Genomic DNA, 25,122 nt, shown 5'->3' on the forward strand with positions numbered 1-25,122 from the left:
CTCCTTGGTGCACAGAGATGCCAACTCCTTGGTGCAGACAGATGCAGGATTCTTGGTGCAGGCAGATGCAGGCTCCTTGGTGCAGACAGATGCAGCCTCCTTGGTTGCAGACAGATGCAGGCTCCTTAGTGCAGAGAGATACAGGCTCCTTGGTGAACAGAGATGTAGGCTCATTGGTGCACAGAGATGCAGGCTCATTGGTGCACGGAGATACAGGCTCCGTGGTGTACGGAGATACAGGCTCCTTGGTGCAGAGCACCAGGTGGAAGGCGAGAAGCAGTTTCCATGCTGTCAGAATACAGCCGGTCATGAGGTGCCAGTTAGCCCTGGAGTGAGGAATCAGAATGCCTTTAGAATCAATCGCATGTGCTTCCACAGGTTCTTATCTGCATTTGGGCAGAGGTATGGCCAAGTCCACCTCACTGGGTGTGTGATCAGAGTGAGCTTTCTGGGGATTCTTTGGCTCTTTCAGGGAGCCCACCTTCAACCTTTCATTTGTTTTGATTTTATTAAGTCTTATCTGCCCCCCCCCCGTTTTTTATAGATTATATTCTTTCATTTTTTAATATTTTAAATTCTTTTAAAAATATTCATCGTCTTTTACTTATTTATTGGATAGAGACAGCCAGAAATTGAGAGGAAGAGGGAACTAGAGCAGGAGAGAGACACCTGCAGCCCTGTTTCACCACTCACAAAGCATTCCCCCTGCAGCTGGGACAGGGACCTTGTACCCAGGTCCTTGGGCATTGCAACATGTGTGCTCCACCAGGTGCACTGCCACCCAGCCCCTAGACTTTGTTAGTTTTTCTTTCTTTCCCTTTTCAAACCACATCTTGTGTGAGTCCCTCTACCATAGCTGGAAGGTGAGTACTGGAGCTCTTCACCAGAATAGCCTGTCATTATTGGCCTGTCGGAAACGTCCTGGCTCACTTCTGTATAGAGAAAGTTGCACCGTGACTTTTGTAGTAACCCAGGATTTCCAGAGGCCTCAGACTGAGCTAGTCCAGAGGCCTCCATTCTGTAGGACTTGTGAGAGATGCCACGTGTATTCCTCTATCCTGAAAGAGCAGATCGTTTGCTAAGGTTCTAAGAGCAACACCCCACCAGCAGCAGTGAAGTCTAGAGAAAACCCAGCCCAAGCAGTGTGTTCAGTTCAGATAGTGTGGCCTTACATGTTTTCAAGGTCACTTATGAACTGAAGACAAGACCCCAGTCTACCTTGTGGGGAACGATGGCTTCACTGTAGTTGTTTTGCAGTGTCTATAGCACTGACAGCCAGACACTTTTCACCTGGCCTTAGGCCCCCTGTTTGGAGCAGGCTACCTTGCAGCTACTTTCTGCCTAGTGATCACAGAGCAGCTGCCACTCGGCTACACTTGGTCTTTTTTTCTTTCCCTCTAGTGGAGGTGGGTGGCGCATGTCTACCCTCACTCAAAGTTGCATGTGCATAATTTGTCTTGACTGAGTCTGATCTTATGCCACATGTTTCTGATTTATACCAGTTACTGCTTCCATGTTGGGAAATGGATTGAGGAAGAACTCAGGAGTGAGGTGAGCAGGAGAAGCCACATGCTGTGCTGTCGAGGCTCTCCCTCTATACTAGGGCTGCCCTCACCCTACCCAGGGGCCGGCTACAAAGGGGATGAGCTGAGCTTCTAGAGCATATGAAACTTATTTTATTTATTTAAAAAGTTATTACTGATTTAATAATTCACAAGATTGTAAGATAACAGGGGCACAATTCCACACAGTTCCCACCACTGGAGTCTCATGTCCCATCCCTCCATTGGAAGCTTTCCAATTCTTTTTCCCTCTGCAAGTATGGGCCCAAATTCTTTTTCTTTATATGTGAAACTTTTTTAAAAATATAAAATGGAAGTACTGACAAGACCATAGGATAAGAGGGGTACAATTCCATATAATTCCCACCACCAGATGGGATGCAGAAAGTAGGAATTCTGGCTTCTGTAATTGCTTCTCTGCTGGACATGGTCATTGGCAGGTCGATTCACACCCCCTGCCTGTTTCTGTCTTTCCCTAGTGGGTCAGAGCTCTGGGGAGGGGAGAACTGGGGGCTTGAACCCAGTCCTTGTGCATGGTAATATGTGCACTTAAACAGGTGCGCCACTGCTCGATCCCTTAGCTGACATTTTCCTAACCCAAATACTCTCTCCTTGTATAATTGGTTATGAACTAAAGCGTTTAGTATGAATTCTAAAAATTGAATATAACAGTATATCTTATTAGTCATATTTTTTATGATCAGTGTCAAAATGTCTCTCTCTTTTTTTGGTAACATACTGCAGTATATTTGTGACCTTATCCAGCTGTGAAGTTGTGATGAGAAGAAGTGCCAAACTTGGTCTCAAGCCCACACACTTCAGGAGCTGAGTGCCACTGCAGCTCCCCCACTGAATATCAGCCCCGTCTAGAAATGGCTTTGAACAGTGTCATGGGACCTGGGAGGCTGTTCTCCTCTGCTCTGGTGATGTGCTCTGTTTTGGGAAAATATCAAGGGAATAATCTCCCAAGAGCAGAGGCCTCAGGTAGTGTAAGAAAAGGCACCCGCTTAGGAAAAGGAGCTCTTTACTTCCTTTCTAGCTGTGTTCCTCCTGTTCTTAGTCATGGTGGACAGAGAGCTTTACCTGAGAACAGAAAGAAGGTGGTATCCACAGCACAAGCCATTCATCCTCCGGGCCTTCAGGTAGCAGGTAGTCTGTAACCTCCAGGACCCTCTGATTTCTCAGCTGGGAAGTTTGGACAGAGGACATTATACAAGTTATTTGCTTTTTATTTCTTTATGTTTTATTAGGGAAATAGTGGTTCCCAAGAGCGTTGCTGTCACACGGTATATAAAGATTTGATTGAACCTGAAGAAGATAAGCAGTTGAGTATCTTCTTCACAAAAATGTTCATCTTGTTTAAAGACATTTAGTATGTACTGTAAACTGGCAGCGGCTCTCAGAACCTGTTTAGAATGTCCTGGAGAGAATTACAAGATTGGAAACTATGGAAGGGTAGGAAAAATCCATATAAAATGTTATTTAGTATTTATGTAGTTATCATTCTACATATGAGACAAACCAAACTTCCCTTCTTGATGACAGACTTACTACTTCTTTTTTACTGTTAGAGAGGTTAATGAGATTTCTCACCCTGGGAACTAAACATTTTGTCAGTGCTTAGCCTGGAATATCTGATACTGTCCATTATTTAATCATTTAAGGAGTAATATGGTGCTTCACAAAGTGTGGATCAAGATTCTCTCGAGATCTGAATACTTTCTCAGGGATTCTGTGAGATTCTTCCTGTGTATATCTGCAACTACTGTACATACTTCTACCAATAAAACATGAGATGATACATTAAATACAGGACCATGTATGAGAATCTTTTGCTTTCTACTAAGCCAAATGCTGTAGAAATTTTGTAAAAATGTACAACAATACTGCTTTTCCTTACTATTTATAAAGTTATTTTGGAAGGCATACTATACTTTTTCAGTTTATAAAAATAGTAGGGCAATAGTTTTATTGCTATTAAAACAGATAGGATATTTAGAAATGATCTGCCTTAGACCACTCTCCATCTAGAAGCACTGAGCTTTGCACCGCTCTGGCTCTGGGTGGTGTTTGAGGTCTCACTTGGGACCTGGTACATACAAGTTCTATATATCAAACTGCACTCACTATCTCTCCATTCCAGGGTGTCACTTCATTTAATTTTTACATTTTTGTTAGTGATCATTTAATTTTTACATTTTTGTTAGTTGACAGTGACTTATAAGGTTATGGTTCTGTATATGTGTGTGACATCTGTGTAGTTCCATCCCACAGTCCCCACTACTGTTACAAGTGTGCACCCCCACACCCTGCCATAACCCTTATGCCATGCTGTTCTCTACCAGTCTTAACAGCTGTATTGACTGGTCCTGCAATCTTGCAGGAGTTATGCAGATTGGATTTTCTTTTTATTATAGTTCTTATACTCAGATAGATTGATGCCACTGTAGTCATGGGGCAGTGTCAATTTATAATTATTTATTTATTTACCTCCAGGGTTATCACTGGGGGTTGGTTGGACTATGAATCCACTGCTCCTGGTGGCCATTTTTTCCATTTTTCTTGGATAACATAGAGAAAAGTTGAGGAGGGGGAGAGAGAGAGGAAGAGAGAAAGATAGACACCTATAGATCTGCTTCACTGCTTGTGATATGGCATCCTTCTGCAGGTGGGGAGTGGGGGTTTGAATCCAGATCCTTGTGGTTTGTACTATATGTGCTTAACCAGGTGCATCACCGCCCAGCCCCCAATTCATAATTCAAAACAGGCAGTTTAGATTATCTTGGTTACAATTTCATATAACTATCCATTTATGCTATTGAGGTTTGGTTGTATCTTTTCTTTGTTGAGCCTGAAGCTAATGTAGGAACCCATTGCCTTGTCACAGATGTGCTGTGACCCCTTCTCCCTGCCCCTGCTCTGGGCCACATCTCCTGTTGGTTACTCAGCCCCCAATCTTAAAGAAATTATGTTCAAATATAGGGTTCGACTTTAATTATTCAGTCACCTAATCTTTAATATCATTTCAGAATAGTGTATTCATGCTTCTCAGAGGTTTTATTTAGTGCCAAATTTGTATTTGGTGGGATAAGAAAAGTCCAGCCTTCTACCCTTTGGGATTGCCTGGCATTGCAGCTAGAATGCTTCATGTCCTTATGGGGTCTTTGTAAGCATTTAGACTCAGAGAAAGTGTCCCTAGAGTGTCTCCCACTAGGAGGTAATCTGATGAACTTCTTAAGATGATTTGTTTAGATCCTCGGAAGGATATGTGTTTAAGTGTACCAAGAAATAAGGCAACATATTTGAACAGGGTTTGTCAACATATTTGAACAGGGTTTGTAAAAAGAAGCTCAAGTGACAGTTTTAAGATGGCATGCTTAATTTAATTTGTCACTCTACAGAGCAGTGCTTTTTGTCTTACTTCTTGTTCTTCTTCTACAGTTTTGTGCCATGGTGGATGGAGGCATGATTCTCCCAGTACTAATGATGATTACTTTCCCTGCCCCAAGCATGGAAGGTAAGTGGCTCTTGGCTCTTTGGGGTCACATAAGTCTATTGTATGTTGTTTGGTTTGTTGTGAACTAGTTTATGTTCTTTTTTGTGTGATTTAAGATTGATTTACAAAATTAGAAGGCAACAGGGGTACAGCTCCACAGCATTCCTACCACCAGAGGTCTGAGTTCGCAGTCTCTCCGTTGGAAGCTGTAGTAGTACATCTCCCAAGAGATATTGGCCAACTATTATTTCTATAACCATCTGTTTATATTTGTATATGTTTGGCCCTTTTTTGGGTGGGAGACCCATATTCTCTTCCATTCCAAGTCACACCTACACCTATTATTACATCCATATGTCCCTCCCCCTTTCCTCTTCTCTCTCCAGGCCCTGATGGAATTGGGGTTCAGAGTCCTTTGGTCATCTTCCCCTAACATTTCTCCCCCTCTGGGACTCTGGATCAAAATTCTTTATGGGGTGCAGAAGGTAGGAGTTCTGGCGTCTGTAATTGCTTCTCCGCTGGGCATGGGTGTTGGCAGGTCAATACATACCCCTTGTGTTCTTTATAAAACCGAGAACGAGAGAGATGATAGAGATAGAGATATAGAGATAGAGATAGAGAAAGATAGGGAGGGAGGGAGTGAGGGAAAGAGAGAGAGAGGGGGGGGGCTAGGAAGAAGCATCACCACACCATCCATGGAGTCTCATTTAGTTTGACTTTGTTGTTCTCACTCATGGTGCTAGGGACCAAAGCCAGAGCATCACTCTGTCACATGTGATGCCGGAGAGTGAACTTGAGATCCCGACCTCATTCCTGAGGGTTCAGCAATTCAGCTTCTGCTCTCCCTCCTGGACTGAGTCTTTTCCCTCTTAAGGCTTGGCTTTCTTAAAGCTGCTTGTCAGGTTCACAACAAAAATGAGAGAAGGGAAGGTATAGACCTCCCATGTCCCCACAGGGACCCGCATACCTGTAGCTTCCCCATTGTCAGCAAGAATCCACATAGCCAAATCCACGCAGCTGATGAACTGTCACCACTGCCCCCACTATCTGGGACAGACCAGCAGTCATGCAGGGCTTGCAGGCTCCCCAGTTATTTGAGATCTGTTCTGTAGGTTTGCTTGTCCTTATTGACCAGAGAGTTGGGCCACCCTCAACAGGTGCAAGGAGGCATGGGCAGTTCCTGTCTCTGTAGCAGCTGGGAGCAGCAAGCTTCCTGTCTTAATTTGTGTCTTCAGTGGTTCTGAAGGCTGTAAAATGAAGTGTATCTATGGCCATAGTGCCATACAGAAGATAGTTGCTGCCCTAAAATCTTTCTTCTCTATTCACCCCTTTCTGTCTTTCATCCTTTAACTACCACTGATTCTTTTACTGTCTCTCCCAAATGTTGGCATTCTAAGAATGTCACGTAGTTGGAATCAGGTGAGAAAACGAAGTCTGTAGGTTGACTTCCTTCTCTTGCCACTAAGGCCCTGCCGTATTCCTGCATGTGTCAGCAGCTCACTTCTCTCAAGTGTTGACTCGCATTCCCTCCTCTGGAGGTAGCCTGGATCACTCACCCACCTACTGGAGAATGTTTTAGTTGTTTCCAGGTTAGCACAGCTATGAGGGAGCTGCCCTAAATGCCAGTGTGCAGGTTTCTGTATGTGCAAGTTTTCCTCGCCGTTAGGTAAACACCAAGGATTGTCATGCTAGGTGATGTGGAGTGTGTGCCTGCCTTAAAGGGAACTGCAGATTGTCTTTCAGAGTTGCTGTGTGGTGCTGCACTTCTGCCAGTACCAAGTACTGAGTGATAGCTGCATTGCCACCCATCCCGCTGGCATGTGGGGTAGTCAGTGCTCTGTGGCTTGACCTTGCTCATCGGCATGTAGTGCTATCTCATCTCCCTGCTGGTATTTGATGCCGCTGTCCATCTTCTCATATACTTGATTGCCACTCTAGATCTTATTTGGTGAAATGCCTATTAAGGTCTTTCACCCATTTTTTAACCAGGTTGTTTGTTTACTATTGCCTTGTAAGAGCTTTTTGTGTATTTTGGGTGTTTGAAGATAGACCATATGTATCTTTTGCCTATAGTTTTTGCCAGGCTGCAATACTGTCTTCTTATTCTCTTGACATTGTCTTCCACGGAGCAGAAGTTTTTAATTTTATTGAAGCCCAACATACTAATTATTTCCCTCATGGCTCATAGCTCTAAACATCATTGCCACATACTCAGTCACCTAGGAGTTTTTCTTTGTTATGAATTAGAGTTTTTTAGTTTTGCATCTTGCATTTAGGTCAATTTGAGTTAGTTTTGTGAAAGGTGTAGTGCATATTTAGATTAATTTGTTTGCATATGAGCACCTCTTTTTTATTGTTGTACTTATTGTTGTTATTGATGTAGTCGTTGTTGGATGGGACAGAGAGAAATGGAGAGAGGAAGGGAAGACAGAGAGGAGGAGAGAAAGATAGACACCTGTAGACCTGCTTCACCATTTGTGAAGCGACTCCCCTGCAGGTGGGGAGGGGGGCTGGAACTGGGATCCTTACACAGGCCCTTGCACTTTGCACAGCGTACGCTTAACCCCCTGCATTACGGCCCCGACTCCTGAAAACCTCTTTTTAAAAAGATATTTGATAATATATTTTGACTCTCTCCTCCTTCCTTCTTTCCCCTCCTTCTTCCTTCCCTTCTTCCTTGCTTTCTTGTTTGCTTCCTTCTTTCTGCCATCCTTCTTTCTTCCTTCCTCTCTCCCTGTCTCCCTTCCTTTCTCCCTCCCTCCCTCCCTCCCTCCCTCCCTCCCTCCCTCCCTCTCTCTCCCTCCTCAGGCCAGGAAGTTCCCCATGTTTAACTTCTTTGCTCCCAGACAACCATTTTTTCATTCAGATAGAGAGATAAGGAACTTTTCCTGTGGTGCCTTAGCCCCTCCCTCCCACCAACCGCCCCCCCCCATGTAAAGTGTAATTACTGTGTACTCTGCCTCATCCATACACACACATTTAAAAGATTAAATATAATTCCTTTTCTGAAATAGTGAGAAAAAAAATTCTATGATAACAAAACAGTGTACAGACAAATGTACTATGTTTCATTACAGTCAGCCATGAGTACAACTAGAATATACATGTTTGCAATTGTATAGGTAATAACTTTTGAAGTCTTTGAGGCAAATCTGGTACTATTGGCGACTTCATCACCAGTAATGCTTCTACCTGCAGTGACTAGAATTCATAAAAGGTGAACAAGTTTTGGTTTAGTCCTAACAAAACAGGACATGGTTGTCCCTTGACTTACACAATAGTTCTATATTTTGGGAAAATATAATATGTGTCAAGATAATAGAAGATACACAGGATTCTCCTGCTCCTGGGATGATTTATCATTCATTTTTGTATATGCATTTGCAGACAGATAAAAGCAGGCAGATATGTAGAGATAGCATTACACTACTGCACCAGCCGTGAGACTTCCCCTGGGTGTCCTTGTGGCCTTGTGGGGTCCCAGGGCTTAAACTCTGGGCTCACAGCTGGTCAGATACATGCTCTGCTGGCTGCGTTACCCCATGAGCACTGTACTCTGTGTTTTCAGGTGTAACAGAGTCAGAAATCAGGTTCAGTGAATTATTCTTAAACATTTCAGATACAAATTACTCAATGGGACAGTCGAATTTTGTGGGCAGATGCTAATTTTTACTTGCATTGTACTCAGACATTTCAGGACCACTGGAGTCTGTAGCACAGTGCTCTATTGCTGTTTTTAGGAATCACTTGTTCATATGAGATGGAGGGAAAGAGACCAGACACTGTTTGGTTCTGGCATTTAGCAGATTGACTCTGGTGCCTGATACTCTGCAGGTCCTGTGCTCAATCACTGAGTTGCCTCCCTAGCTGGACATCCCTGCTCCTACATGCATTCTTGCTGCACTCTCCCCACCTCTTTCAGTCACAAAAAGCAATGTGGGGTGGTATTACTGCTGTCCAGAACCTTAAATGGGCCAGGTGGCAGTATACCCAGTTGAGCACACATTACTAAGAGCTTGCACTAGGGTTCAAGCTCCTGGTTCCCACTTGCAGGGAGGAAGCTTCATAAGCAATGAAGCAGTGTCTCTGTGTCTCTCATCCTCTCCTGCTGTATCTCCCCTTCCCTCCTAATTTCTTTCTATCCTATCAAGTAAAAGAAAAGGAAAAAACAAAACACACACACAAAGCAGCCACCAGGACAATCGATTTTTCATGCAGGTCGCAATTTATAAAATAATTAATTAATTAAAAAAAGAAGAACAAACAGGATTATCATGAGCCAGAAACTTCCTGTTATTCCCAGTCCTTAATACTAGATGTTTGCATGTCTGCAGTGGTTATAGGACTTGAAGCCAGTAATCTTTATTGTTCACTGGGCAGTGCACACATTATTTTACAAAGGTTTTTTTTACCAACAGTGGTACTTAGCACGTGACTCTCAGCTTTGTTGTGGCCAGGTGATGAATCAGCACCCAATAGGATGCACCTGTTCCCAGAATCACAGTCTGGATGCAAGTTCTCAGGGACTGTTAAGACCTGCTGTGTAGACTTAATATACTTCCAAGGAGGTATATATCATAATCTGACAAATCAGTGTAGGCAACATTCTGGAAAATGTATTGCTTAATGTACCAGAAGTCTGTTTTGTTATATTATTCAGTTCATATTTTATCTGCTCCAGCCACCTTTCCACATCCATTTCCCTGTGTTTTTCTAAGACACTGGTCTCGGAGCTTCTGAAACATGCAGTGAGAGCTGTGCTGAAAACAAACAGAAAGGTGAAGACAGAAAAATTGTGAATCTTACACGATTTCTTTCTATAATGATGAAAATTTAGAATCATAGGGTGTGACTCACACTAAGTTTCTTGTAGAGAAAATTGTAGGCCAGTTTCAGTTTCCATAGAGCAGTAGTCTATGCTACTAAAAAAGAAAATCCAGTAATATTACAATTATTTTAATTAGTGCCAAGAAGCTATGGAATGAAGATCCCTCATGGCAAATTTAAATGGGGCTGGAAATGTTTTAATCAGGGCTGAAGAAATCAATCAGAAGAAGTGGGCTGGGGAGATTGGATGGTCTGTTAGTAGTTATAAGCTGAAGTTCATCCTCCAGGGTACACTGGGTACACTGGGCCGGGTCTAGAGACAGGAGCAGGTGAGTTTTCTAGGAGTTGGCGGGGGGCATTTTAGATAAATCTAAAGAATGTTGTAGAATACACTATCTCCCAATACCATGTCCCTCCCTAGGTACACTATATGTTTTGTATGGTGTTAAACATTCCCTTTGGGTTTCACTTGATATCATGAGTGGACCTGTGGCATAGGCATAATAGAAAAAGCGTGGAGAGGTGGTGCACTTGGTTGAGTGCATGCTACAGGTTCAAGCCCCTAGTCCCAACCTGTAGAGGGAAAGCTTCATGAGTGGTGAAACAAGGCTGCAGGTATCTCTCTGTCTCACTGTCTCCCCATTCCTCTCAATTTCAGGCAGTCTATCCAATAAAGATAACAAGAAGGAAGGAAGGAAGGAAGGAAGGAAGGAAGGAAGGAAGGAAGGAAGGAAAGAGGGGAGGATGGAAGGAAGGATGGAAGGAAGAAAGGAAAAGAAAAGAAAAAGAGTAGAGATGGCTGGGTGGTAGTGCACTTGGTTAAGCACCTATATTACTATGCTCAAGGACAGGGGTTTGAGCCCCTGCTCCCAACCTGCATGGGGGAAAGCTTCACAAGTGGTGAAGCAGGGCTGCAGGTGTCTCTCTGTCTCTCTCCCGTTGTCTCGCTCCTTCCCTCTCAACTTCTCTCTGTCTTAATCAAAACAAAATGAAAAGAAAAGGAAAAATGGCTGCTGGGAGTAGTGGAGTCTTAGGACTGGCCAGTGATAACCATGGTGGCAAAAAGAGTGAGAGAAAGGCGGGGGGGAAGAAATAAAAGAAGGAAAGAAAAATAGAGTGGAATAGAAATCGAGGTAGAAATGTAGTTTGAATAGAGAATGAGTTGGAGAAAAAAAGGGAAAGAGGAGGAGCAAAAGCATCTGTGGAGCAACATTAACACCCAAAATGCCATTTGGATGTTTTTGTTTGTGTGCTTGCCCTTTATTTAGAACCCTGGAGCTTCCTGAAGAATGCAGCCAGCAGCATCTTACTGCCCTGGTAATGATGTGTAGTCAGTCACACGGGCTAGTCTGGCTGAGGTTAAGAGACCGCCACCAAAGTGCTGCCATCAAATACATTGCCACGACTAGTGTGCTCACAGTTCTGGGAGATAACACACAGTCCTTTAGTTACAGGAATTCTTTTTCTGTCTTGTTTGATTTTGTTTCTGAACAGATTCCCCAGTGAGTGTTGCAGCCCACAGGACTCTAATCTTAGTAGTGGTTACTTCAGTCCTGTCTTCCTTCTGTGACTGAACTCCTTGTTAACTGCCAGTAGCCGACTCTGAAAAGATTCTTTGTTTCTGTCTATTTACTAGGAATCTTAAAAAAAAAGAAAAAAACACCAAGAGCCCCTAATTATAGTCCATTCTTCTAATCAACCTTAGTCATAAAACAAATGTCAGTTACAGAATACTTAACCAGAAGAAGTAAAGAACAGGGCAGATAACTACAATCTTTATAGTGGCCCTCTAATTGTCGACTACAGAGACTTAAATGACCAAGTGTAAGAGGAAGCAGACCCATGTCTGGCTGCAGAGCAGTTTTCAAACCTTATTGATTTTGCTCCAGCAGAAGGAGATGACATTCTTAGAGCCTAAATGAGAAAGTCATAGAAAGTTTGCCCTGATGGATTTTTGTCAGGTACTGCCTTCTTAGTCTATTAAAATAATCGCTTCCCATTTGTCTCCTAATGCCTCTTCAGTGCTGATTGAAATGAGTAACAACTGTTGAAGTAACAGTTTCCAACGATGATCTTGGTAGTTTAGCTAGTAGGGGTGTGCTGCAAAGTGTTTCTTAGGTTCTGTGGAACACTGAATGCTTGAGAGAAAGAGAACCAGCAAGTCAGAAGTGTTGCCTACAGTGACTCCCTTGTCATGCTCACGGCTAGTACTCATTGAGGGTCAGTGTTTGCCAGGCCTTGAGCTAGCTGCTCAGAGTTTGCTATTTCCATGGGCCTCACGATCATCCTCTCATGAGACTGGTTAGGGGATGTGTTGGTTTTGGTTCAAACTCTTTCTTAAGTTTACATAGTTATAAACCCATAGGTTTATACTTGCCTTATTCTTCTTTGTAGTATACTTTGACACATGAATTCTCAATCATTAATGATTTTTTTAAAGACTTTTCTTTGGTGCTCCAAGTTAGTGACATATATATTCAGATTTTGTCTGGTGCAAACTGGGATCCAGCTTAGTCCAGCCTATTGGAAAGGATGAATTAAGAACAGATAGCAGAAATGCTGAAGCCATCTGGGTAGTTTTCCTCCTTCTCCTCTACCTCCTTCTTTTCCTCCTCCACCTCCTTCTCTTCCTCCTCCACCTCCTTCTCTTCTGCCTCCTCCTCTCCCTCCTCCTCTCTCCTCCTCCTCTTGTTTTCTTGTCTCTCCTACCAATCTTCATTATTTATACAGCTGTAGCTGCTCTCACAGAGAAGAGCGCTTGAGTCCTAATTTACCCACATATCCTTCCTTTCCCTTCTCATTAATAAGACTAATCAAGTTCTAATACTGCTCTTAGCTGTGATGGAGAAGTCCTTTTTATGGCAGAAGCTCCGTGTTTGGTTGCTGCTGTGTCCCTGTGGGCATTAACAGGTGTAGGCTGTAAGACACACTTAGCAGGGCATTTTGCCCCTTCAGAAATGGGCCAAAGCTAAGTTGACTTCCTTCTGTTAGATTTGCAAACAATGGCTACATTGTATTCTATCAAGGAAGAATGAACTTTTAATAGTTGTGTTTTGCAAGAGATTTTGGTTTATCCTAAAAAATAGTGCTGTGTTTTGAATGATTTTTTGGGTTGATTTGATTTGAGTTTTTTGAAAGCCACGACCACTTAGACCTTCTCAATCACCCAACTGGAAAGAATGGAAGGAAGGTGGGTCACGTCCATAGGCTTCCTGTTGGTGCTCACAGAGGTGCCCCTTTTGGCCACTTGGGAGGGGAGGGTGAATCTTTCTGTGAATTTCTCATCATTGAGGACTCAGGAGGCTCTTGAAGAGATCAGTGACTGTAAGAGAAACATCCCAGTGCTAACTTGGTGGCTCATTTCTCATTGTTTTAATCTTTATATTTTTTGAAATAAATTAAATTTCATTGACATGCCATCAGGTAAGATTCAGAGGGCAGAAGGTTGAGGTGTGTAGAGCACTTTGCTCACTAATAGGCCTTAAACCCTATGATACCAGCTACAAATACTTCCCAAGATGCTCACTCACTCACTCACTCACTCACTCACTCACTCACTCACTCACTCACTCACTCTTCATTTCTGAGATCGAGAGGGACTAGGGCACTGCTCTGGTGTATGTGGTTCCAGGGATTCAACTGCTCCAATGTGTTGAGCTATGACCCCGCCTTTTACAATTGGATTTTCTTTTTTCATATTTTTTAAAAATAATTATTATCTTTATTTATTTATTGGATAGATACAGCAGAAATCAAGAGGGAAGGGGGTGATAGGGAGAGAGACAGAGAGACACCTGCAGCCCTGCTTCACCACTTGCAAAGCTTTCCCCCTGCAGGTGGGGATCAGGGCCTTGAAACTGGGTCTTTGCGCACTGTAACAGGTGCACTCAACCAGGAGCACCACCAGCCAGCCCCCTTTATTCAGTTCCCTTAGTTTTATCTAATGATTTTATATTATTTCGTGACCCCATCTAGGATATTACATTACATTTAGCCATATATTACCCAAAGCTCCTCTTGGCTGGTAGTTTCCAAAAGTCTTCTTTCCTAACAGGGTTAGCCCTGGGGTTAGGCACCTCAGAGTTACTCCCCTTCCATTTCTACCACATGCAGTTCACACTTAAGGGATGAGATTATACTATTTGGAATATTTTGCAGATTTATATCTTGTTCCTTATTTATTAACTTACCCAGTTATTTAATCAGATACCAGTATCAACTTGTAGATATTTATTTTACATTTTGTCTTATAATTAAATACATTATTTCATTACTGAAACTAGTCCAGCTTTTGCCATTGAAATCATTCTCAGTGTGTTCCTGCTGGCATGGAGGTGTGGCTATCTTAAATTGCACTCAGAGTCTTACCTACACCAACTTGAGGTTGCCGATTTGTTTAGGTCACAAGTGAAATGCACGAAATATTTTCTTTCTTTCTTTCTTTCTTTCTTTCTTTCTTTCTTTCTGTATCTCATTGTTGTCTTTCTTTTTTTTCTTGGTATCTCATTGTCTTTATTTTCATTTCTATAACAATCAATGACTGGGAGCATTTTTTTCATGTGTCTGGTGGTGGTCTTTTTTAATTTATTTTTTAAATTTCTTTATTGGGGGTTAATGTTTTACATTCAACAGTAAATAAAATAGTTTGTACATAACATTTCTCAGTTTTCCACATAACAATACAACCCCCACTAAGTCCTCTGCCATCCTTTTTGGACCTGTACTCTCCCCCCACCGACCCCAGAGTCTTTTACTTTGGTGCGGTACACCAACTCCAGTTTAGTTCTACTTGTGTTTTCTCTTCTGATCATGTTTTTCAACTTCTGCTTGAGAGTGAGATCATCCCATATTCATCCTACTGTTTATGACTTATTTCACTTAACATGATTTCTTCAAGATTCATCGAAGATCGGGTGAAAACGGTGAAGCTACCCTTTTCAGTAGCTGAGTAGTATTCCATTATGTGTATATACCACAATTTGCTCAGCCACTCATCTGTTGGTGGACACCTGGGTTGCTTTCAGGGTTTGGTTATTACAATTTGTGCTGCTAAGAACATAGGTGTACACAAATCTTTTGGATGGGTGTGTTGGGTTCCTTAGGATATATCCCCAGGAGAAGAATTGCAGGATCATAAGGTAGGTCCATTTCTAGCCTTCTGAGAATTCTCCAGACTGCTCTCCACAGAGGTTGGACCAATTTATATTCCCACCAGCAGTGCAGGAGGGTTCCTTGACCCCACAACCTCTCCAGTATTTGTTGTTGCTGCCTTTTCTGACTTAATGACATTCTCACAGGAGTGAAGTGGTATCTCATCGTTGTCTTTATTTGCATTTCTCTGACAGTCAAAGACTTGGAGCATGTTTTCATGTGTTTCTGGGCCTTTTGGATCGCTTCTGTGGTGAATATTCTGCCCATGTCCTCTCCTCATGTTTTCTTGTGGTTGAGTTTGGCAAACTCTTTATATATTTTGGTTATTTAAACTCTTGTCTGATGTATGACATGTAAAGATCTTCTCCCATTCTATAAGGGGTCTCGGTTTGGGTATTGGTTTCTTTTGCTATGTAGAAGCTTTTTAATTTGATGTAGTCCCATAGGCTTATACTTGCCTTAGTCTCTGTAACTGGATTCCTTTCATTGAAGATGTCTTTAAAATTTATGCAGAAAAGAGTTCTGCCAATATTTTACTCTAAGTATCTGATAGTTTCTGGTCTAACATTCAAGTCCTTGATCCACTTGGAATTTACTTTTGTGTTTGGAGAAATATAGTGTTTCAGTTTCATTTTTCTGCAAGTTTCAACCCATTTTTTTTCCATCAACATTTGTTGAAGAGACACTGCTTTCCCCATTTAATAGTCTGGGCACCTTTGTCAAAGATTAGATGTCCATAAGTGTGGGGGCTTACTTCCAGGCTCTCAGTTCTATTCCACTGGTCAGTGTGTCTATTCATGTTCCAGTACCAAGCAGTTTTGATGACAGTGGCCCTATAATACAATTTGAGATCTGGGAGAGTGATGCCTCCAGTTCTGTTCTTTCTTCTCAAGATTGTTTTGCAGTTCTAGGTCTTTTTTGGTTCCAGATAAACATTTGTAGCATTTGTTCTATTCTCCTAAAAAAATGTGGTTGGGATCTTGATGGGGATAGCATTAAATTTGTATAAGACTCTGGGTAGTATATTCATTTTAATGATGTTAATTCTTCCAGCCCATGAACATGGAATATCTTTCCACTTCTTTGTGTCTTTTTCAATTCCCCTGAGTAGTGACTCATAATTTTCAGTATATAAATCTTTCACTTGTTTGGTTAGGTTTATTCCTAGATATTTTATTGTTTTTGTTGCTATAGTAAAAGGAATTGATTGCTGGATTTCAATCTCATCTAACTTAGTGTTTGCATAGAGGAATGCCACTGACTTTGAATGTTAATTTTGTAGCCTGACACCTTACTGTATTGCCAGAAGATTTCCAAAAGCTTCTTGCTGGATTCCTTAGGTTTTTCTTTGTATACTATCATGTCATCTGCAAATAGCGAGAGTTTGACTTTTTCTTTTCTAATCTGTATCCCTTTAATTCCTTGTTCCTGCTTGATTGCTATGGCAAGAGCTTCCAACACTGTGTTGAATATTAATGGTGATAGTGGGCAGCCTTGTCTAGTACCTGATCTGAGTGGAAATGCTTCCAGTTTTTCACCATTGAGTATGATGTTGGCTGTAGGTTTGCTATATATAGACTCCACTATCTTGAGAAATTTTCCATCTATTCCCATTTTTGGTAGTGTTTTGATCATAAAGGGATGTTGTATTTTGTCATGCTTTCTCTGCATCTGTTGACATGGTCATGTGTTTTTTGGTCTTGTTTTTGTTGATGTGGTGGATCACGTTAATTGATTTACGTATATTAAATCAACCTTGCATGCCTGGGATAAACCCCACTTGGTCATGATGAACAATCTTTTTAATATACTGCTGTATCTGGTTGGTTAGAATTTTGTTCAGTGTTTTAGCATCTATGTTCATCAGAGATATTGGTCTGTAGTTTTCTTTTTTGGTTGTGTCCCTGTCTGCTTTTGGTATCAGAGTGATGTTGGCTCCATAGAAGCTGGAAGGGAGTATTCCAGTGTCTTCAGTCTTCTGGAAGACTTTTAAAAGTAGAGGCATTAGTTCTTCTTTGAAGGTTTTGTAGAATTCGTTTGTATTAAACCAGGACTTTTATTCTTGGGAAGCTTTTTGACAACTGTTTCAATTTCATTAGCTGTGATGGGTCTATTCATGTTATCTAGTTCCTCTTTACTTAGTTTTGGAAGTTGGTAGGTATCTAGGAAATTGTCCATTTCTTCCAGGTTCTCTATCTTGGTGGCATATAGTTGTTCATAGAAGCCTCGCATGATGTGTTGAATTTCTGTGGTGTCTCTTGTGATATCTCCCCTTTAATTTATGATCCGATTTATTTGGGTCTTGTCCCTTTTTTGTTTTGTGAGTCTGACTATATGCTTGTCAATTTTGTTCATTCTTTTGAAGAACCAACAATTACTTTCATTGATCTTTTGTGTGGTGTTCTTATTTTCAATGTTATTTATTTATGCCATAACTTCAATTATTTCTGTCCTTCTGGTTGCTTTAAGGTTCCTTTGTTCTTCTTCTTGGTCTTTAAGGTGTGCAATCATGTTGTTTGTTTGTGCTTTTTCTTGTTTCCTAATGTGTGCTTGCATTGCTATGAACTTCCCTCTCAGTACTGCCTTCGCTGTATCCCAAATATTTTGATAGCTTGTCTTCATTTTCATTTAACTCTCAAGACATTTTGATTTCATCCTTAATTTCCTCTTTGACCCAGTAGTTGTTAAGTAGTGTACTGTTGAGCTTCCACATTTTGGGACTATTACTCACCTTTTGTTGATTGTTAAGTGTCACTTTAATTCCACTGTGGTCTGTGAAGATGCTTGGGATGATTTCAGTGCTCTTGAATTTGCTGATGTTGTCTTTGTGGCCTAACATATGGTCGGTCATTGAGAATGACCCATGTGGACTTGAGTAAAATGTGTATTCCAGTTTCTCGGGGTTAATTACTCTAAAAATGTCCAATAGTTCTAGTTTATCTATCTCCTCATTTAGCTCCCTCATGTCTTTATTGATTTCTGCCTGGATGACCTGTCAAGTCGAGAGAGTGGGGTGTTGAAATCTCCTACGATGACTGTGTCTCTGTTAATATATTTCTGCAGCTCTTTCAGTAGATGTTTGATATATTTAGATGGCTTCTCATTGGTTGCATAGATGTTAATAATTGTTAAGTCCTCTTGATTGACTGATCCTCTGAGCATTAAGTAGTATCAAGCCCTGTGTTTTTTTAATCTTATTTATTTTAAAGTCTATCGTGTCAGATATGAGAATAGCTGTTGCTGCCCCTTTTTTGTGGTCCATTGGCTTGTATGATAGTTTTCCATCCATTCACTTTGAGTCTGTGTTTGTCTTTTTGAGTTAGGTGGGTTTCCTGTAGACAGCATATTTTTTGGTTTTGTTTTCTTTTTTCTTTTCTTTTTTTTTTTACGTTTTTTAATTTATTTTTTATTATCTTTATTTATTGAATACAAGCAGCCAGAAATAGAGAAGGAAGGCAGAGATAGGAGGGAGAGAGAGACCAAAAAAAAAAAAAAGGAGGGAGAGAGACAGAGAGACACCTGCAACCCTGATTCACCACTTGCAAAGCTTTCCCTCTGCAGGTGGAGACTGTGGGCTCGAACCCAGGTTCCTGCGCATTGTAACATGCACTCAATCAGGTGCACCACCACCTGGTCCCCAGATATGAAACATTTAAATTAGAAGTACTGGGAAGGAATAATCTTATGGTTCTAACAAAAGCCTTTCCTAGTGCTCTCTAGTCAAAATGTTCTTATTCAGAGAACCCAAGAAAATGGCCCCTAAATGAAGATTAATATCAGAGTGTATAAAAATATATTGCTTCATTAAATATTCAATTATTAAGACTTCTCTCTAGGAATTCCTTCTCAGTCTCATAAAGATTTTGATAGTAGAAAATATGGTGCAAAATAAAGGACAAGCTAGATGCATTTATAAGAATAGAATGGTGGAGGTGGGGTGATAGCACACTTGGTTAAGTGCACATAGTGCAAACTGCAGGGGCTGGCTCAAGGATCCCAGTTTGAGCCTTCAGCTCCCTACCTGCAGAGGTGTCACCTCACAAGCTGTGAAGCATGTCTTCAGTTACCTGTTTTTTTTCTCCCCATCTCCGTCTTCCTCCCATCTCAGTTTCTACTTTGGTGTGGTTTTGTTCTCTGATCCATTTTCCTACTCTGTGTCTTTTAATAGGTGAATTCAGGCCGTTGACATTTATTGTTATCAAAGATTGAAGATATTTTAAGGCCATTCTTGTATATTTTTAGAGTGTTCCGATATATGGCATATTTATGGTGGTCTGACTGTTTATAGGAGAACTTTCAGAACTTCTTTCAGGGCAGGTTTGGTGATAGTTGATTCTTTCAACTGTTGCTTGTCTGAGAAGGTTTTTATGCCTCTATCTAGTCTGAATGATAGTCTAGCAGGATACAGTAGTCTTGGTTGAAGCCTTTCTTATTGAGCACTCTATTACTATTGGATTTTCTTAAAACAGAACGATAGTTTGTTAGTTTTAGGCCAGGTTACATATGACAAAACATTCCTTCCCAGGGAATGATTGTTTGAATAAGATTTTTTTTTTGTATTGTCTTTATTTATTGGATAGAGATAGAGAGAACTTGAAAAGGAAGAGTGGTAGACAGTGAGAGAGACTGAGACACCCGCAGTCCTGCTTCACAACTTGAAAATCTTTCCCCCTGTAGGTGGGGGCTGGAGCCTCCAGCCTGGATCCTTGCACCTTGCAACATGTGCGCTCAGCCAGTTTTCTTAAAGTAGACCTTCTGAAATGTTCACATTCGTTGTCTCTGTTTGAGGAAGGCTTAGCAGTAGCTTGTGGAGTGAGCAGGCTCAGAAAAATTCATAGGCAAGTTTTGAACACATGGACAGCTCCAGTACTCAAGCTTATTGGATTGTCCACAGTAAGTGGGCAGTGCAGTAGCCTTTTGGTTGTCTTGTATATAGGCTGGTGAGCAAGAGTTAGCATCACAGTGTGTAGAGAAAAGAAAATAAGAGGTTTATAGGGATATCATATATGCATCTCACTCTGGAAAAAAACAAAAACACCCAAAGAAAAGTAAAAGACTTTACAAATGTGATTCACAGATATTCAGAATAGTGCTTTATTGTCCTCCAGCCCTTCCTCTGCAGCCCATTGTGACTTGAGACAACCTTCCATAGACATTGGATATATGTACTGTCATAATTACTCAAACGGCATGTCCATTCCAAGATTCTGTAAGACATAGGAAGGGCTTGATTTCACACCTCCATGTGATACAGTCAGAGACAGTCTAAGAGTTAGACCTAAGTGCACTACGTTTAGAAACATTCTAAATAGGAACAGCACACATCTGATGTGGAATTTTTATGAAACACAGTGTGTCTTACAGTTTTATGCACTCGTTTCTTTTCCCTATTCAGTTCACTTTTATTTCACTTAAAAGAGAAAGAACAAAACAAGAAATGAGAGAGAGAGGAAAAGACAGGAATGAAGAAAGTTAAGAGACCTGTTCTTGAGCTGCTAATTCAGTCTCACTACCCATAAGTTGGTCATAACCTGTTGTTTAAGCAGACAACCCCACCTCCCCCTGAGAATCTGCTCTGTGTCCTGAGGGTCCCCACTGTCCTGAGGTGAAAGTCTAGACTGCTAACCTTAAGTCATTTGGTCTATTCTCCAAGAAAGCTGGTCCCAGCCTTTAACTTTGGCAGCGTGACAGTAGGCTGCCCTTCCTCTCTCCAGGGCAGTTATTTGACAGCAAAAGGGAACTTTACATTTGTACCTCTCAGCCTTGGTCACAACACTGAAAGAGCTGCTGCCTGAGTCTAATCAGCTGAATCAGTGCTCTGTGGAACCCTAGATCCACTGTGAGACTTCACCTAATTCTTTGTTACGGGTTAGAGCAGAGCATAGACTGTCTGAGGATATGTGTATTGGCAGCATAGGAGGAGACAGGGAACAGAAGGAGAAAGGAGAAATTCCTTTTGGAATTGGTGTTGAAGTTTACTTTCAGTCTTCATCATCATTCTGCAATCTAACTGCATCTTTAATCTGAGAATGATGGAGTGGGGAGTAACTCTTCCTTTTATTTATCTTTTCCTTTTTTCTTTCTGTCATTGTTGTGTGTGCTTCAGTCTGAGTTCTAATACTCATATTAAGCAGGTCTGAATGAAACAACTAGATTTATCTGGAAAAGCTGAAAATTAGAGATGGCAGGGAAATACTCACTGCCCGGTTTAGAATTTGACTTCTAGGGCACGTGTAGCACTGGAAAGTGCCATATTGGTCCCTTGGCCACGACTTCTCTTGGACCTCATGCCCATTTCATACAGTTCACAAGCTGGCGTTGCCTAGTTAGTGTGATTCTTGACAGTTAAATGGTGTTGCAGTCTAAGTTGGAGTATCTACTGATTAGGGAACTTTTGGCCATACTTGACAGGAGAATTATTCCTTTCTCAGGAGAGAACGCCAGGCCCTGTCTTGGTTCAGTGGCTCTTCTTTACTGTGTTCTTGCACATAATGCCTCCTTGCTTGCTGCAGGGAGGATCAGGGGGTGGCGTCAGGAGCTCTGAAAAGCCTGTGCAAAGGCAGCTCTAAGGGTTGAGTGTCTGTGGCTTGATGGTGTTCAGTATTTTATCCCAGGTCTCAGTGCCTGGCTCAGTAAATATTTGACAGCTGAATGAATGAATCATCAAGAGCATAGCAATAATAATTATATTGGATTGTCAGAAAAATCACAACCTCTAGAAAAACACAGAAAAATATGTCAGAGCTTTTTCAACAACCCAGTAGCTTGAGCAGTATGCTGTTTGAGATTAAGTAATGCATCCATTCAAAGAATGTATTCTGACTTTGGGGTGAATCGCATTAAAGTAGCCTGCTGTCATGGCAAGGTGTCCTGCCTAAGGGGTTGTCTTGCATCCTAAGGCACTGAGAGCTAATGAAAGATAGTGTGTTTTAGTGGGCTTCGGAGACAGCACAGTGGTTCTGTCAAAAGACTTTCACCCCTGAGGCATCGAAGGTCCTAGGTTCAATCCCCAGCATCACCATAAACCAGAGCTGAGCGTTCCTCTGGGAGTCCTACCCCACTAGGGAAAAATAGAAACAGGCTGAGGGTATGAATTGACCTGCCAACACCCATGTCCAGCAGAGGAGCAGTTCCAGAAGCCAGACCTCCCACCTTCTGCTCCCCATAAAGAATTTTGGTCCATACTCCCAGTGGGGGAGAAATGATAGAGGGAAGAAGACAAGAGGGCTCTGAACACCAACTTCATTGGGAACCAGAGAGAGAGGAGGGAAAAGGGAGGGAAATTTGGATGTAGTAATAGGTGTAGGTATGACTTGGAAAGGAAGAGAAGATGGGACAAAGGGAAAAAAAAGGTCAAATATATACAGATATAGACAGTGTAGAAATCATGATAGTTAACCCACACCTGCAACTCGGGAGAACTCTTGGAGCTTCCAGTGGAGGGAATGGGGACACAGAGCTCTGGCGGTGGGAACAGTGCAGAGTTGTACCCCTCTTATCTTGTAATTTTGTAAATCATTATCATATCACTAATAAAAATACATGAATTTTGGTTTGTACACCTAGAGGGATAAAGAATAGGGAAGTTTCCAATGGAGGGAATGGGACACGGAACTCTGGTGGTAAGAACTGTGTGGAAATATACCTGTTGTCTTACAGTCTTGCTAATCATTACTTAATCACTAATAAATATCAATAAAGTAATAAAAAAATAAAAACAGTGCCTTTTGAAAGTGGGGTGATGCCTTCACAATAGGTCCCATGCCCTGCACATACAAGACCCTGGGTTCCACCCCTGGCATTACAGAAGGATAAGGAAAATAAAAACACACAGAGCATCATACATAGCAGAACAGTGCTTTTGTCTCCTTTCTTTTCATTCCCTCATCCTTCTCTCATCTAAAAGAAAAAGAGTAAAAAAAATATATAGGGGGCCAGATGGTGGCATACCTGGTCAAGAACACACATTACAGCACACAAGGACCAGGGTTTGAGCCCCCAGTCCCCACCTGCAGAGGGGAAGCTTCATGAGTGGTAAAGGAGGGCCATAGGTGTCTCTCTGTCTCTCTCCCTCTCTATCTCCTCTTCCCCTCTCAATTTCTCTGTCTCTATCCAATAATAAATAAATAGAATATTAAAAAATAGAAAGTGTCATGTGATGGCAGTGGCCTGTGGGGTAGGACAAGGTTGGAGAGGGAGGCTGAGCAGACCAGCTGTCCTGCAGAGCTGTCCTGCAGGGCAGACAGGACCACAGGGTGCTCTTTCAACAACACCTCTTCCAACTATGGCAACTCAAAGGTGGCAAACAAAACAAAACAAAACAAAAACAAACCGTTAGCTCCAAGAGTCAGCAGCCTTCATCCCAGTGGCTCACAGACCATGGCATCTGCAGTGGACAACAATAGCCGCCCACTGACATCCCTGCTACTTTCATTAGAGAAAGGGGAGCCCTGGCCACTGACATTTCTAGCAAGTTTTGCGAGACACTGCAGCCCTTCTGCTGGGCCTTTGTTCCTGTGTTGCCATGGATTATCACTAAGCCCAGCTCAGAATAGCCCAGGCAGGGAAGTGAGAGGTGCCACTCCTCCACTGCCTTGTAGCTGGCCAGGTCAACCTGTTTCTATTGCTGTCATATTGGGAGGGACACCGGGCAGCTGGCTGCCCTGGCCGCTCTGGCAAGTGCGTGTCTCTAGGCTGCCCCGTGTCGCACATGGAACCAAGATTGACCTGCCCACCTGCTCGCTTGTGCTCCTGTCTAACTGCCTGCTCACCTGTCCTCCTGCCTGCCTGCCTGCCTGTCCTCCTGACTGCCTGCTCTCCTGTCTGCCTGTTTGCCCACCTTCCTGTCTGTCTGCCGTCCTGCCTGCCCACCTGCCCGCCTGCCTGCCCATCTGCCCTCCTGCCTGCCTGCCTGCCTGCCTGCCTGTCCGCCCGCTTACCTGGCCTCCTGCCCATCTGCCTTCCGCCTGCCATCCAGCACAGCTCTGATGGAGCTGACAGTGACTGGAAATAGCCCATGGTGCACACTAGCCCCCTCCCCACTGCTCGTCGGTCCAGGGTGCACACACTGGGTGGAGAGTGTGTGTTCACTGTGCTCAGAAAGATCTGGGTGACTTCGGCCCTGGCAGAAAAATGGAGAACTCAAAGCAGAAAAGGCAGCAGGCAAGCTCTTCCCAGCAGGCAGGCAGGCAGGCATGCAGTTGCTCCTGGCACTTGTGCTGAGTGGGTGGTCATGCTCACTGTGTGTGCTATGTCCACACTCAGCCAAGGCGTGGTTCAGCAGGCTGAGGAGTCTACGTTTTCTTTTGGAGGGGAAGCCTTTCCTATGGGATTCCTGTGTGGCAGCCATCTGTGGCTTTTGCTGCCACTGTCTCTCGAGTTGTGTGGTTCTGCTGCATGGCTTCGCCTGCTCTGGGGCCCCAGTGAACTGTCAAGACGTCAATTCTGCAAGGCATCTCCTTACTAGATACTTCTGGTGCAGCTGTCCAGATGGGAGCATGGGATAAAATCACAGCATTCTTTATGGGGTGCAGAAGGTGGAGGTTCTGGCTTCTCCCCTGGACATGAGTGTTGACAGGTGGAGCCATTCCCCCAGCCTGTTAGTTGCTGCTCCTTCCCTGGGGGACTCCTTCCATCACCTGGGCTTTCATCTCTTGGGCGAGCTGCCCTTGTTGGGCAGGGGTTGGATTGCCATTGTGGCCAGAGCAGGCTCTGGAAGGAAATACTTCTGAGATGACTAGTGGTATTAGAGATACTATTTTAAAGTGACCCTTCAGAGAGGCTTGGGGACTCTTCAGGCTGCCAGTGCTGTGGAGATGCTTGAGCCAAGGAGAATGTGCAGACGCTGGCTACCCCAAGCTCTCGATGAAGTCTGTGTTGGTGTAATTCCTGCTCCAAAGCCCGCGACCTCGTGACACAGCTCAGATTTAGCTGCTTTTCGTCTGCCAGGACCCAAGATGTGAAAACTGGGAGTGGGTGCTATGCCACGTGACTCTGGGCCGGGGCGTGTGTTCGAAAAGCCAGTTTTGGGGCTCAGCATTCTGAAGCAATGCTTTCTATTTCTACCTTAAGTGCCAGTGCCTGGGG

General features: G+C 42.7%; 1 protein-coding gene across 4 annotated transcripts in view; it reads left to right on the top strand.

Moving 5' to 3' along the window:
- The window catches only part of ACVR1 (activin A receptor type 1), a 157,707-nt gene that overhangs the window by 75,791 nt on the left and 56,794 nt on the right, over nucleotides 1–25,122 (top strand). For all 4 annotated transcript variants that reach the window (XR_009545966.1, XM_060177902.1, XM_060177903.1 and 1 more), the window contains exon 3: nucleotides 5,004–5,079. Coding sequence is in view for 3 of the 4 variants with exons in the window: in XM_060177902.1 (XP_060033885.1) it covers nucleotides 5,013–5,079 (67 nt within the window). In the remaining variant the exon portion in view is untranslated. The remainder of the gene's footprint in view (nucleotides 1–5,003; nucleotides 5,080–25,122) is intronic.

The sequence above is a fragment of the Erinaceus europaeus genome, chromosome 18 (assembly GCF_950295315.1).
Source record: "Erinaceus europaeus chromosome 18, mEriEur2.1, whole genome shotgun sequence".
Classification (NCBI taxonomy): domain Eukaryota; kingdom Metazoa; phylum Chordata; class Mammalia; order Eulipotyphla; family Erinaceidae; genus Erinaceus; species Erinaceus europaeus.